Source organism: Anguilla rostrata, chromosome 6 (assembly GCF_018555375.3).
Source record: "Anguilla rostrata isolate EN2019 chromosome 6, ASM1855537v3, whole genome shotgun sequence".
Lineage (NCBI taxonomy): Eukaryota > Metazoa > Chordata > Actinopteri > Anguilliformes > Anguillidae > Anguilla > Anguilla rostrata.
The window spans coordinates 170301-186328 of record NC_057938.1 but is presented as its reverse complement, the minus strand read 5'-3'; the positions used below and the strand labels follow the sequence as shown (position 1 = coordinate 186328).

Sequence of the window (16028 nt, the reverse complement as noted above, 5' to 3'; positions counted from 1 at the left end):
CACACCACTGCTACATATCCTAGAGTATGTAGCGCTGCTTCACAGTACTGCTACATATCCTAGCTGCCTGTTTCACACGTACAGTGAGGCTGGGACTGGAGATGGGTGCTACATTAATGAGCGGGGCTTATGCTCTGGGGCGGGGCTTATGCCCTGGGGCGTGGCTTATGCTCTGGGGCGGGGCTAATGCCCTGGGGCGGGGCTTATGCCCTGGGGCAGGGCACACCTTAGTGGGCAGGGAGTCCTCTCTCCGCATCTCCCCGCGAACGAAGCCATCCAGGACGGACTGGAACAGGTTCAACACCAGCTTGACCTCGGCCTCCTGCTTCTGTCCCGCCAGGCTGGTCACCTTGTCCTTATAGTTTCTCATCAGCCCTTTGTAGCGGATCTGTGGCTTCTGGGGGGGTTAGGGTTGGGGTTAGGGTTGGTTGGGGTGCTGTGTTTAAAATCATGGACAAGGACACGGCCTCTGCCACCACACTGAAAGAGCCCTTAACCAGGACAACATCACAAGAAGTGTAAATAAAGTGCAGACAGAATCTAAACAAGGAGGTCAAACCCCACCTCAAGAAGACTTATGCTGTGTTACAAACCTTATTCTTAAGTTCTGTCTAGAGCATAAAGCGGTTGCAGAAGTAAAAACGTCATGTGACCAAGTGCATTCCAAACTCAAGAATGCAACAAGGCAAGAATGTGAGAGGTTCTTTTCGTGTTTTTGGAGGATGAAAAAACAAAGTGCGCTTCAATGCAGACTTTTCCACACTTTCCCTTCTCAGTAGCCATTGCTTTTCTGTTCTGTATTTGAGGGCAAATAAGAACTTTTTCACTCAGCCAAGAATAATGGACAACAGAAGGCCGGAGGATTTTCTGTGAGTATATTTTATTTATCAATTTTTGTAGTATTGTTACTGGAGGTCAGTAGTGATGTCAGTGATGTCAAAGTACAAGTACGTTTGAAAGTGAACAGATTTTAAGCATTCTTTCCCTTGAGAAGTGTGGTCTTGTAAGTGTACCTGGAGGCATGATCTTACAGGAACATGAGAACACAGAACACAAGTATACAGTTTGGAACACAGCCCGAGGTTGAAGCCCACATATGTCCAGGGGTCAGGGGTCAACCTGTTGGTGTGTGCACACCGTGTTTTTCACATGAATGTAAGTGCAATTGTGTAAAGACGTGGCTCTGTTAGAGTCTGAGCGCTGGAACGGCTGAGGGAGAAGAGCACTCACTCACCGATAGGGAGTACATGCCCTTAATAGTCTCCCTAAACGCCATGGTGGCACTGAGGAAGATATTCTCTGCTGTAGAGAGCTGCTTGCCCCGAGAGCGAAGCTCATTCACCTATAGAGGGAGGGAGGGAGAGAGAGAGAGAGAGGGGGAGAGAGAGGGGGGAGGATTAGTTTACCTATGATGTTCATACTTAAAAGAGAAGCACAGTGAAGGCATTTTTAGAGACATCTGTAAGTGTGACATGCACTGATAAGCATAATGTGCTTGTGACTTCACATCCATTGGATCTCACACATTTATATTTAATACTTACACCATTCATACTGTTACCCAGGATGTGCAAACCAGAAAAGGCTCATTTCATTTCTAAATAATGGGATTTGGGATGGAATTTTTCCATATTACCAAGGACCCACTGAGACTCCAGTTTCAGGGCCCCACATGGACGGCCCCCGGTCAGGCCCAGCCTGGTTTCTGAGGACCATGGTTGGCTCTACCTGGTTGCCGAGGAACTCATCCAGGTGCCAGAGCTCGCTGGTGCTAGTGATCTCACGCTCCAGGGACGCGTTCCACTGCTCGGAGACGCGGGTGGCGCGGCTGATCCGGATGGAGGGGTTCCGGCGGCTGTGCCCACTGGAGGGCCGAAGGGGGGCAGCAGGACTCCAACCTGTGGAGGGGGGCACAACCTTTAACCACACCCACGGCAACTCCACCCTGACACCTACAACAACCTCACCCTGTCACCTACACCAACCTCACCCTGTCACCTACACCCACAGCAACCCCACCCTGTCACCTACAACAACCTCACCCTGTCACCTACACCAACCTCACCCTGACACCTACACCCACAGAAACTCCACCCTGACACCTACAACAACCTCACCCTGTCACCTACAACAACCTCACCCTGACACCTACACCCACGGCAACTCCACCCTGGCACCTACAACAACCTCACCCTGTCACCTACACCCACAGCAACCCCACCCTAGCACATACACCAACAGCAACTCCACCCTGACACCAACCTCACCCTGTCATCTACACTAACAGCAACTCCACCCTGACACCAACACCAACAGCAACTCCACCCTGTCACATACACCAACCTCACCCTGTCATCTACACCAACAGCAACTCCACCCTGACACCTACACCCACAGCAACCCCACCCTGTCACATACAACAACAGCAACTCCACCCTGACACCAACAGCAACCTCACCCTGTCACCTACACCCACGGCAACTCCACCCTGACACCAACAACAACCTCACCCTGTCACCTACACCAACCTCACCCTGACACCTACACCCACAGCAACCCCACCCTGTCACATACACCAACAGTAACTCCACCCTGACACCAACAACAACCACACCCTGTCACCTACACCCACGGCAACTCCACCCTGACACCTACAACAACCTCACCCTGTCACCTACACCCACGGCAACCCCACCCTGTCACATACACCAACAGTAACTCCACCCTGACACCAACAACAACCACACCCTGTCACCTACACCCACGGCAACTCCACCCTGACACCTAAAACAACCTCACCCTATCACCTACACCAACAGCAACTCCACCCTGACACCTAAAACAACCTCACCCTATCACCTACACCCACGGCAACTCCACCCTGACATCTACACCCACGGCAACTCCACCCTGACACCTACAACAACCTCACCCTGTCATCTACACCAACAGCAACTCCACCCTGACACCTACAACAACTTCACCCTGTCATCTACACCAACAGCAACTCCACCCTGACATCTACAACAACCTCACCCTGTCACCTACACCAACCTCACCCTGACACCTACACCCACAGCAACCCCGCCCTTTATCCTACAGCAACCCCATCCTGTCACCTAGACCTACAGCAACTCCACCCTGACACCTACAACAACCTCACCCTGTCACCTACACCAACCTCACCCTGACACCTACACCAACAGATACTCTACCCTGACACCTATACCTACAGCGACCTCACCCTGTCACCTACAGCAACTCCACCCTGTCACCTACACCCAAGGCAACTCCACCTGGTCACCTACACCCAAGGCAACTCCATCTGGTCATCTACACCAAAGGCAACTCTACCCTGTCACTTACACCCAAGGAAACTCCACCTGGTCACCTGTACCTACAGCAACTACACCCATTCACCCCCATTGCTCAGTTACCCCACCCCATTAATCAGTTACCCCACCCCCATTTGCCGAATTACCCCACCCCATTGCTCAGTTACCCAGCCCTCTGGCCTGCGTTGGGGTCACAGCAGGTTCCACAGGCCTGTGGTGCAGCTCTCTGTTGGTTCGTTTCCTCAGAAGACGACTCAGAAAACCTGGCCTGTGAGCACAGGGTCCGTATTAAAACACACACACTGTACACACCCACTCACACACACACACACACATACACACTGTACACACCCACTCACACACACATACACACACTGTACACACCCACTCACACACACACATACACACTGTACACACCCACTCACACACACACATACACACTGTACACACCCACTCACCCACACAAATACACACTGTACACACCCACTCACCCACACACATACACACTGTACACATACACACACACATACACACTGTACACACATACACACACTGTACACACACACATACACACTGTACACACCCACTCACACACACACATACACACTGTACACACCCACTCACACACACACACATGCACAGTGTACACACACCCACTCACACACACACATACACTGTACACACACCCACTCACACACACACATACACTGTACACACACACACATACACATACACACTGTACACACCCACTCACACACACACACACACACACACACACATACACATACGCACACAGACACACATAATGTAGACACACAGACACGCACACACAGATGTACACACACATACGCACACAGACACACAGGACATATCTCTGAAGCATGGCCTGATTGGTTGGGGGTCATACCTTCCTGGGCTGACTGGTGAACTCCCACTGGACCTCCTCCTGGGGATCGTGACCTTTGAGCTTTCAGGAGTTGCTTCTGGCAGGGACTTGATCTTAAAGAAAAAAAGAAAAAGTCCTACAGTTAGAATTTGGCCTTGAAATAAAAAAAACATCACTTTCAACAGTTAAAGTTAAAAAAAAACAGCTAACTTATAGAAACCAATCATCACTGTGCAAGTCAGATGCAGGGAAGCAGGGAATAACAGTGAGAGGAAGAGGAGGGAGAGAGAGAATGAAAGCAGCACAAGGTGCAGCTTTCTGACAGGCATCAGGTGTGTCTCATGCATCACCGTGAAACCTGCAACCCCACTGCTGCCCCAATACACCCCATCAGCCCCCACCCCACCACCCCGAGCACTCAGATCATTTCGTGTTCATCGCGGATTCCCCCGATTGGTTAGGAACCCCTCCCATGCACCATACCCTGAAGCCACGTACCACCAACCTGAACTTTAACCTTTTTTGCAGGTGTGTTTGGGTATTTTCTGTCCCTGACTACAGAGTTGCTAGGTGTGTTTACTCTCAACGCAGAGTCAGGACAGGCATACCATGTCCCCACATGGCCCCCTAATTTCACATGAGGGGGACAGGCTAGTCACTAGCCACAGGGCTTCTCCTGCCCTGATCACCGCCTCCTTCTCGCTGGGGCAAGGCTGAGAGCAGCAGGCAGAAGTGTTTTTGGAGGTGGGACTAATGATGGCTGCAGCATCCCAGAATGCACTACAGTAGGTGAGGGATAATGATGTAGTAAGGGGGAGGAACTGATGGGAAAGTGAGGCCCAACCAGAGCCTGATTAGTTAGACCTGCGGATCAGGTCAGTGCATTGGGAGGTGTCTATCTGGGGGGGCGGGTGTCTGACTAAAGTAAGACAAAAAAGGTCAGAAACCACGTGGAGCGCCCGGCCCCGGGGAGAGGGGAGGGGCTTGGGAGGGGCCGGGGCGGAGCCACGGTGGGTTTCTCTGGGCTGCGTTAGTCTGGGCAGCACATGCAGGGCTGGCGGCGCTCGGTCGCGGTACCTGCACGCAGGGCTTGGAGTGTGGCAGCCCATCGGGCTCGCTGTGGGAGGGGGGGTTGGGCTTGCCAGAGGGGGCAGGGCTGATGGGTGGCAGGGGGAAGGTCCAGCACTCTGCGTCCTCCAGCGCCACACTCTTAAACATCAGGCCGCTACGCGCATGAGCGAGGCGCCGTTTACGCTTCGACCGCCGGCGAAGACGCACACGCACCTGTGGCACCATAGAGACGGGCCACACACACCGTCAGGAGCCCGGACAACACCCAGAGCTAATCCTGATCCCGCCCAGAACCCTCCCAACTCCATCCAGAACCCTCCCGACCCCACCCAAATCTATCCCCACCCCACCCCACCCAGATCTGTTCGGACCCTTCCCAGATCGATCATAAACCCCGCCCAGTACTCTCTCGACCCCATCCAGATCCATCCCCACCCAACCCAGATCTATCCCGACCCTGCCCAGATCTATTCGAACCCCGCCCACAGGAATGTGGGACATAAGTAGGGGAGGTGTGACGAACAATTTAGACAGAGCTGCTTTTTGAAAATAAGTCTGTTATTCTTGTCAATTGACTGGGAGATAAGGATGTAAGTTTGGGGAGATGATGGAGACAGGGAGATGGGGATGTTGGTTTGGGGAGATGATGGAGACTGGGAGATGGGGTTGTAAGTTTAGGGGAATGATGGAGACTGGGAGATGGGGTTGTAAGTTTGGGGAGATGATGGAGACTGGGAGATGGGAATGTTGGTTTGGGGGGATGAGGGAGACTGGGAGATGGGGATGTTGGTTTGGGGAGATGATGGAGACCGGGAGATGGGGATGTTGGTTTGGGGAGATGATGGAGACCGGGAGATGGGGATGTTGGTTTGGGGAGATGAGGGAGACTGGGAGATGGGGATGTTGGTTTGGGGAGATGATGGAGACTGGGAGATGGGGATGTTGGTTTGGGGGAGATGTTGTTGGGGAGATGGGAGATGGGGATGTTGGTTTGGGGGATGAGGGAGACTGGGAGATGGGGATGTTGGTTTGGGGAGATGATGGAGACTGGGAGATGGGAATGTTGGTTTGGGGAGATGAGGGAGACTGGGAGATGGGAATGTTGGTTTGGGGAGATGAGGGGGACTGGGAGATGGGGATGTTGGTTTGGGGAGATGATGGAGACCGGGAGATGGGGATGTTGGTTTGGGGAGATGAGGGAGACTGGGAGATGGGGATGTTGGTTTGGGGAGATGAGGGAGACAGGGAGATGGGGATGTTGGTTTGGGAGATGAGGGAGACTGGGAGATGGGGATGTTGGTTTGGGGAGATGATGGAGACTGGGAGATGGGGATGTTGGTTTGGGGAGATGATGGAGACTGGGAGATGGGGATGTTGGTTTGGGGGGATGAGGGAGACTGGGAGATGGGGATGTTGGTTTGGGGGGATGAGGGAGACTGGGAGATGGGAATGTTGGTTTGGGGAGATGAGGGAGACTGGGAGATGGGGATGTTGGTTTGGGGAGATGATGGAGACTGGGAGATGGGGATGTTGGTTTGGGGAGATGATGGAGACCGGGAGATGGGGATGTTGGTTTGGGGAGATGATGGAGACCGGGAGATGGGGATGTTGGTTTGGGGAGATGAGGGAGACTGGGAGATGGGGATGTTGGTTTGGGGAGATGAGGGAGACTGGGAGATGGGGATGTTGGTTTGGGGAGATGATGGAGACTGGGAGATGGGGTGCTTGGTACCTCTTCCGTAGATTTTTCAGTAGCTGGGCTGTCAGACTCAGAGGAGCTGAGTGTGGAAACGTTGTCCAGAGACAAGGAGAGACCGCGAGACCTGAAACGAAACGATTCACCATGTAAAAATGAGATATAGAGAAATAAATGAGAAATAAACAACACAAACAAGAAAAAATAAAAGATGAATAAATTATGCAACTAAATAGTAATATGCAATCAATTAATCTGTAAATAAAGGTGAGACAGGTGAGGGGAGACAGGTGAGGGGAGACAGGTGAAGTGAGACAGGTGAGGGGAGACAGGTGTACATTAAGTCTTCGGTCCGTTTGTCCTTCAGGTTGAGGATCTGAGGGCTGGAGTCCAGGAAGCCTCCCTCACTCCTTCTCTCCCTCCATTTGGCGGCCTTTTTCTTCATGGCGGTATGCTTGTAGTAGCGCTGCAGGGTACCAGGGGAGGCAGGGCAGGGAGGGCCATCCATCTCTCCCCTCTTCTTCCCCTCCTCCTTCTCCAGCTGTGCTGCTCTGGTCTCTGCTGCATTGGTGGCCCCCTGACCTTTGACCTGTGGAGGGGACGGGGCCTCGTACCCCAGGCTGTCTTGCCGCTGGAGTTCCTTCCCCTCTGGGGTCCTCTGGGAGGTAGAGGCCTTTTGGAGTGGTGGGGATCTGGCCATGCCTACCTCTCCGGGCTCCGCCCCCTTATCCTGAGCCCCACCCTCCTGCTCATTCTTCAGGTACTGGCACCTAGAACATACAGCTGGGTTCAGCAACCCTGACCCTTGACCCCTGACCCTGTCATCCATAGTCATGGGCTGCGTCCAAAATCACATAGTATAAATATATAGTATGTACTACATACTGTCATTCAGTGCACTTATTTATTTATTTTAGTTTTTAACCTTTACTTTACCAGGAAAACCTCATTGAGATTAAAAATCTATTTAGCAAAAGTGTCCTGGCCAAGACAGGCAGCAGTGGCAAGCGAACCGAATCACAACTCACATGTCTGCTAATGTTATTCGCTCGCTCTGTCGACTCGTTAGCAAACCAGCTAACATTTAACTCGGTAAAAATGCCAAAAGCAAAATTAAAGTGTGGGTGTATTTTAACCCAGATATTGGTATTCATATCTCTGCTGGTGTTGGTGCTGGTATCAGTGCTGATGTCAGTTCTGATGCCAGTATTTATGTCTGTGCTGGTGTCAGTGCTGATGTCAGTATTTATGTCTGTGCTGGTGTCTGTGCTGGGGGGCGACATAGCTCAGGAGGTAAGAGCGGTTGTCTGGCAATCGGAGGGTTGTCGGTTCGATCCCCACCCTGGGCGTGTCGAAGTGTCCCTGAGCAAGACACCTAATCCCTAATTGCTCTAGTGAATGAGAGGCATCAACTGTAAAGCACTTTGGATAAAGTGCTGGTGTCAGTATTTATGTCTGTGCTGGTGTCAGTGCTGGTGTGTTGCTATGGCAGTACCTCCGTCGTGCTGAGCTGCCCCTCACCAGAGCCTGCATCTTGATGATGCTGGCGCGCTGCTTTAGGTACCCCGCCCGCTGCTGGGACCCGCGCCACAGCGCCTGGATCATGGCAGCTGCCTGGTGACGGCTCTCCTCGCTGATGCCCCGCCACCATCGCTGCGGCAGAGACCAGTCATCGCTCAGAATCTGCCCCAGCCTGGGGTACATCAGAGTGAACACTAACACCTCACTCAGAATCTGCCCCAGCCTGGGGTACATCAGAGTGAACACTAACACCTCACTCAGAATCTGCCCCAGCCTGGGGTACATCAGAGTGAACACTAACACCTCACTCAGAATCTGCCCCAGCCTGGGGTACATCAGAGTGAACACTAACACCTCACTCAGAATATGCTGGGTAATGCACATGTGCAGGTACTACAGCAGTGCAATAACAGAAAGGATGCTGGGAAACATCCATGTACCTGGATAATGATGGCCGCCACCCTCTTGCGTTGGAACTCCCTCCTCTCGTGTCTTGCGCGGTACCAGCGCTGCAGCACGACGATCATGCGCTGCAGCTCCAAACTCTGCCTCTCCTGCAGCATCTGCTGCAGCTGCAGCCACTGCGCCGCCCGCAGGAGCACCTGCGGGGGAGGGGGGGGTCGGGGGGGTAAACGCATGTTTACACAGGCAACAACATGGGAGCCAGAGAGATATGCTTCATGTGAACAAGGTTTTAAATAATTAATCAGGCGGCAAAGACAGAACACAATTATAACACAGACCAGGACCCCTCCCCGTGCTGATCCAGCGCATATCAAGTACAAGAGGAAGCAGACAGGCCTGAGGCTGGGGTGAGCGGTTAGGAACGAAGCCCCTTCATAAGGTCTCTGTCACATGGAGGGTTTCGGGTTAGGAGGGCCCGTGGGGGCTGTGGCACCTTGGTTTTGCCGATCTGATAGGTGGAGGAGTCCAAGCCGGCCTCCTGTAGCAGGGCCAGGATGTCTCTCTGGGGCTCAGCTGCACGAGCTTTGGGCAGCAGCACCTGGAACGTCTCTGTGAACTCCTATAAACACAAACACACAAACCCTGCAAACCCCTATAGACACAAACACAGAGACCCTGCAAACCCCTATAGACACAAACACAGAGACCCTGCAAACCCCTATAGACACAAACACACAAACCCTGCAAACTCCTATAGACACAAACACACAAACCCTGCAAACCCCTATAAACACAAACACAGAGACCTGGCAAACCCCTATAGACACAAACACAGAGACCCTGCAAACCCCTATAGACACAAACACACAAACCCTGCAAACCCCTATAGACACAAATACAAAGACCCTGAAAACTCCTAGCTGCCCCATCCACCTGTAGCAGCTAGACCCACCCACCTGCAGCAGCTAGACCCACCCACCTGCAGCAGCTAGACCCACCCACCTGCAGCAGCTAGACCCACCCACCTGCAGCAGCTAGACCCACCCACCTGCAGCAGCTAGACCCACCCACCTGCAGCCGCTAGACCCACCCACCTGCAGCAGCTAGACCCACCCACCTGCAGCAGCTAGACCCACCCACCTGCAGCAGCTAGACCCACCCACCTGTAGCTGCTAGACCCACCCACCTGCAGCAGCTAGACCCACCCACCTGCAGCTGCTAGACCCACCCACCTGTAGCTGCTAGACCCACCCACCTGCAGCAGCTAGACCCACCCACCTGTAGCTGCTAGACCCACCCACCTGGAAGGTGAACTTGGCGCTGTATCCTGCCTTCTGCATGCGCACTGTCTGCAGCAGGCCTGAGTACTGCAGCTGGGCCAGAACCAGCTCATCATCGAAGCACATCTCCTTCTGCAGGGACACGCACACACACACACACACAAACACACACACACACACACACACACACCGCACGCACACACACACGCACACACACACACATGCACACACGTGCACACACACACGCACACACACACACAGGCATAGGTGAATAGGTATGGGTGTATAAGCATGGGTGTTTGGGTACAGGTATAGGTGAATAGGCATGGGTGTAAAAGTATTGGTGTTTGGTTACAGGTAGAGGTGAATAGGTACCTTCTCAGCATTGGAGCGGATGCACTGGATAAAGAAAGGATGGGCTCGCTTCAGAGTCTGCAGGAGTTTACACAGGGACACCTGCAGGGGGTACACAGCACAGCTGTCACTCACACACTCAGCCACACCCATAGGGACACCTGCAGGGGGTACACAGCACAGCTGTCACTCACACACTCAGCCACACCCACAGGGACACCTGCAGGGGGTACACAGCACAGCTGTCACTCACACATTCAGCCACACCCATAGGGACACCTACAGGGGGTACACAGCACAGCTGTCACTCACACACTCAGCCACACCCACAGGGACACCTGGTCAGGCAGGGAACCTCACCTGGAACTGGGCACTGGTGCAGGGCATGTGCAGGGGCATGGTGGGGTCACGCAGCGTCAAACCCACAATGCACTGCAGGGAGCGCGTGCTAATCAGATTCTGCAAAACAGCACACAGTATCAGCAGCCACACACATGCACACACACACACACACACTCTGATACACACACACACACACACACTCACACACTGGTACACACACACACACACTGATACACACACACTCACACACTGATACACACACACACTCTGATACACACACACTCACACACTGGTACACACACACACACGAACACACACACACACTCTGATACACACAGACTCACACACTCACACACTGATACACACACATGCACACACACTCACACACTGGTACACACACACACACACACTGATACACACACACTCACACACTGATACACACACACACACTGGTACACACACACACACACGAACACACACACACACACACTCTGATACACACAGACTCACACACTCACACACTGATACACACACATGCACTCACACAGATACACACAGACTGACACACTGAGACACACACTCACACACACACTCACAGATACACACACACACACTCACACACTGATAGACACATACACACTCACACACTGACACACAGACAGACACACTGATACACACACATACACTCGCATACTGATACACACACATGCACTCACACAGATACACACAGACTGACACACTGAGACACACACTCACACACACACTCACAGATACACACACACACACACACTCATACACTGATAGACATACACACTCACACACTGATACACACAGACTGACACACTGATACATGCACACTCACACACGTATACACACACACACTCACACATTGATACACACAGACTGACACACTGATACACACACACTCACACACAGATACATACACACACACACACACACACTGTCAGTTCTGTCACTCAGTGGGTAAATGGCTCAGGTTAAGTGTGTATTAATAAATGTGCTGTGTTGAGAAGGGTGGGCGTGTCCAGACCTTACCTTGGGAATGATCTGCTTCTGCCTGTTGCCTTTACTCTTCCTGTGGGGGGGGGGGGGGGGGGGGGGAAGAGAGCTGACCGTGAGCAGCAAGGCAGGCCACACCTCTATAACCCTAACCCTAAGCCACTGCCTACTGACTGGCCTGTACCTTAACCTTAACCCAAACCCTTACCCACTGCCTACTGACTGGCCTGAACCTTAACCCTAACTCTAAACCACTGCACACCTACTGGCCTGAACCTTAACCCTAACCCTAACCCACTGCCTACTGACTGGCCTGTACCTTAACCCTAACTCTAAACCACTGCACACCTACTGGCCTGAACCTTAACCCTAACCCTAACCCACTGCCTTCTGACTGGCCTGAACCTTAACCTTAACCTTAACCTTAACCCACTGCCTACTGACTGGCCTGAACCTTAACCTTAACCCTAACCCTTACCCACTGCCTACTGACTGGCCTGAACCTTAACCTTAACCTTATCCCTTACCCACTGCCTACTGACTGGCCTGAACCTTAACCTTAACCTTATCCCTTACCCACTGCCTACTGACTGGCCTGAACCTTAACCTTAACCTTATCCCTTACCCACTGCCTACTGACTGGCCTGAACCTTAACCTTAACCTTATCCCTTACCCACTGCCTACTGACTGGCCTGAATAGAGACACATCTCCAGTCCTGGCCTATGGTGCAGCAAGCGGGGCAGCACCCTCTTACCTACAGTGCTATGAAAAGGTATTTTCATCCTTCCTGATTTCCTCTATTATTGCATATTTGTCACACTGAATAGTTTGATTTCAGATCTTAAGACAAAAGCAATAAAGGGAACTTGAGTAAACACAAGACACATTTTTAAAATAATTTCATTTAATGAAAAATGTTATCAAACACTCATTTCACTAATGTGAAAAATGAATTGCCCCACTAAGCTTAATAATTGGTTGCACCACCTTTAACAGCAATAATTGCTACTAAATGCTTCCTATAATTTGATATCAGTCTTTCATATTGCTGTAGACGAATTTTAGCCCACTTTTTGCAGAACTGCTTTAATTCAGGCAAACTGGTAGGGTTGGGGTTAGTTCAGATATGAACTGCTCGTTTCTGGTCCTGCCACAGCATTTCTATTGCGCTCAAGTCAGGACTTTGACATGGCCAGTCCAAAACTTAAATTTAGTTTCTTTTCAGCCATTCAGATGTGGACTTGCTTTTGTGTTTTGAATCACTGTCCTGCTGCATAACCAAATTATTCTTCAGCTTCAGGTCACGGACAGATGACCATACATTCTCCTTAAGAGTTTTCTGGTACAGAGCAGAATTCAGGGTTCCTAAAATGATGGCCAGTCGTCCAGATCCCATCACAGCAAAGCATCCCCACACCATCACACTTCCAGTGTGTTTGGCAGTTGGTATGATGTTTTTACTAGCTTAAGTGCTGTACTTGCTTGCTTTACACCAGACATAATGGGACCAGTGTTGTCTAAAAGTTCCACTTCTGACTCATCTGTTCATAGAACAATATCCTAAAAGGCTTGGAGATCATCCAGGGGCTTTTCTGTGTATGTGAGATGAGCATTGATGTTTATCTTGATTAGCAGTGTTTTCTGTCAAGATACTCTCCCATAAATTCCACTCTTTCCCAGTCTCTTTCTTATTATGTGGTCATGAACACTGACCTTAGCTGAGGCTAGAGAGGCCTGCAGTTCTTTAGGGGATCTTTTGTGACTTCCTGGATGAGTTGTCGCTGCACCCTTGGCAGGACAGCCACTCCTGGTTCCCCATTGGAAATAATGACTCTCACTGCGGTATGGTGGAGTCCTAGAGTCTTAAAAATGACTTTGTAACACCTTCCAGACTGATATTTCAACAATTTGTTTTCTCACCTTTTCTGGAATTTCCTTTGATTGTGGCATAGTGTGCTCGTAGAAACTTTGAGGCGACTACTTCACTCTGATGGTAATGTTCAATATGAGTGAGGTTTAGAACAAGACTGGCTGCAATTAAGTCTGGCTGTGTTCAATCAGCTGAATCTAACTATGAATTAAATCAATTTGGTTAATTAGTTGACTGAGTAATAAACGGGGCAATTACTTTTTCACATGGGTGATATGGGTGTTTGATAACTTTGTTCATTATATAAATTATATAACAATTTAAAAAATGTGTTTACTCAGTTTGTGTTCACTTTGTTTAATTGTTCATTTTGTCTAAAGATCTGAAACCATTCAGTTATTCAAATATTCAATAATAGAGGAAATCAGGAAGGGGGTAAATACATACTTTTTTCATGGCACTGTGTAATCCATCAAACCCTATACTACTGCAATCCATTATCAAACCCTACACTACTGCAATCCATTATCAAACCTTACAGTGCTGCAAACTATTAGCAAACCTTTCATTTCTGCAATCTATTTTCAAACTGTACATTGATACAACCCATCGTCTACCCTGTAGCCCGAACTCCAGGCCCCTCCCCCTTACTTCCTCCTCTCATAGCTGGCGAAGATGTCCTCCATGATCTCCAGAGGGTGATCCTCAGACCGGTCGAAGGAAAATTCCAGCAGAGAGCGGCGGCTGCAGGCAAAGCAGGAAACCAATTACAGAGCAGGACAGGAGATCAGGCCCCTCCTCCCCGCTTCTGAACCCCGCCCATTAGCGTACCTCTGTAACTGCTCCACCATGGTGCTGGACTTCCTCCGCAGCTGCCCAATCGGAGTCCGAGACCCGCGCCACCTCTGACCTGTGGGACAAAACCAGGATTCGATCCCAAACCATACTGGCTCTTCCTTAAGCAACATCTATGCAGGTTTATGAACCATGGTTTCATCTGTCACATTATGAGTTTGTTCAGCAGTTGAATATAATCAGTATTGAGTAAAGTTTGGTCAATCTAGAGCTATCACATTTACCATTATCCATTCCTTAAGAAGGAGGGCCTGGTCAATGATAAATATCACATTTGAAATACTTTAATTCTTTCATTGCTGATAAAAAAAAAAAAAAAAAAAAATTAAGTGCTGCTGCAGATCCCTTAGGACAGGGGTGTCAAACTCAATTTGGCTCTGGGGCCGGATCCAGACTTTCTGTTCTCGGGTGGGCCGGATCAGTAAAAGAATGTCAACTCCAAATATTTAGCTTTGTTTTTCAGTACTATGCTTTATCATTCAGCCTACATTTGTAGCCTACCCTACATATTATAATCACGGATGACAAGGGATCTTTTCTAAGCACAACACATTTATTCACAAACAATGGAAAAAAAAAATGATTTCATGTTAGGCGGTGAATGTGTTAACAACTGGTTTATTTTAACAGTTAAGTGAATGCAGTTTTACACCTGAACCAACTCACCACACTAAACAAACTCAAGTGGGAGCTATGAAAAAAATATTTTCGCCTTAATTGTCATACTGCTTTGAAATAAATAAAAAAAGAAATACAAAATAAAAGTTATAGCAGTGCATGGGCAATAAGATTAGACTACATCAGATTAAACTACTAGGCTGGGCCTACTGAAGCTGAGAATATACTGCACAATATTAATTGTCTTTAATATGAAACCAGATTAATCTTATTTTTAATGATCTGTATTCATGAGTGCAAACAAATTTCGTGTCATCACACTTTTTTTCTCTCTCACTGCACTCCTGCAGTCTACTTGCTGCTGCTGGCTCCTGAAACTTGGGATCTTTTTGCCTTCACAAGTGTATCGATATTAGGTGTCAAATCCTGAGTAGCAGCACATTTAACAATGTCATTCAAGTGTTTATTTGTTAACCTTGAGCGCTGCTTTGTTTTATTATTGTTCATTACGGAGAACACCTGTTCACAAAGATAAGTAGTCCCAAACATGGATAGAACCTTTGCAGCCATGGCTGTTAATTTGGGGTAACCTGGCACGAGATATTGATAAAACGTATCCAATCCCACGGACCCAAATTTATCCTTCATAGCGGAATCGCACTGCAAGTCAATAAGCTCGAGTTGAATGTCAGCTGGCATATCAGAAGGCTTCACTGTAAATGGCGAGCGAAAAAAGCCAAATTTGTTCTCAAGTTCACTGAATACCTGAAACC

The 16028-nt window shown here is 49.9% G+C and overlaps 1 protein-coding gene across 7 annotated transcripts in view; it reads right to left on the bottom strand.

The window, feature by feature from the left end:
- LOC135258084 (unconventional myosin-IXb-like) overlaps positions 1–16028 on the bottom strand; it is a 51703-nt gene that overhangs the window by 9353 nt on the left and 26322 nt on the right. For 6 of the 7 annotated variants that reach the window (XM_064341308.1, XM_064341312.1, XM_064341307.1 and 3 more), the window contains 17 exons: positions 14614–14692; positions 14434–14526; positions 11947–11986; positions 10909–11007; positions 10570–10650; positions 10216–10326; positions 9408–9533; positions 8950–9111; positions 8484–8641; positions 7327–7758; positions 7025–7115; positions 5299–5505; positions 4243–4334; positions 3503–3603; positions 1729–1898; positions 1235–1342; positions 227–397 (listed from right to left, as the gene is read on the bottom strand). In XM_064341308.1, coding sequence (XP_064197378.1) covers positions 227–397; positions 1235–1342; positions 1729–1898; positions 3503–3603; positions 4243–4334; positions 5299–5505; positions 7025–7115; positions 7327–7758; positions 8484–8641; positions 8950–9111; positions 9408–9533; positions 10216–10326; positions 10570–10650; positions 10909–11007; positions 11947–11986; positions 14434–14526; positions 14614–14692 — 2321 coding nt within the window. The remainder of the gene's footprint in view (positions 1–226; positions 398–1234; positions 1343–1728; positions 1899–3502; positions 3604–4242; positions 4335–5298; positions 5506–7024; positions 7116–7326; positions 7759–8483; positions 8642–8949; positions 9112–9407; positions 9534–10215; positions 10327–10569; positions 10651–10908; positions 11008–11946; positions 11987–14433; positions 14527–14613; positions 14693–16028) is intronic. The other variant, XM_064341313.1, reaches the window with a different exon arrangement.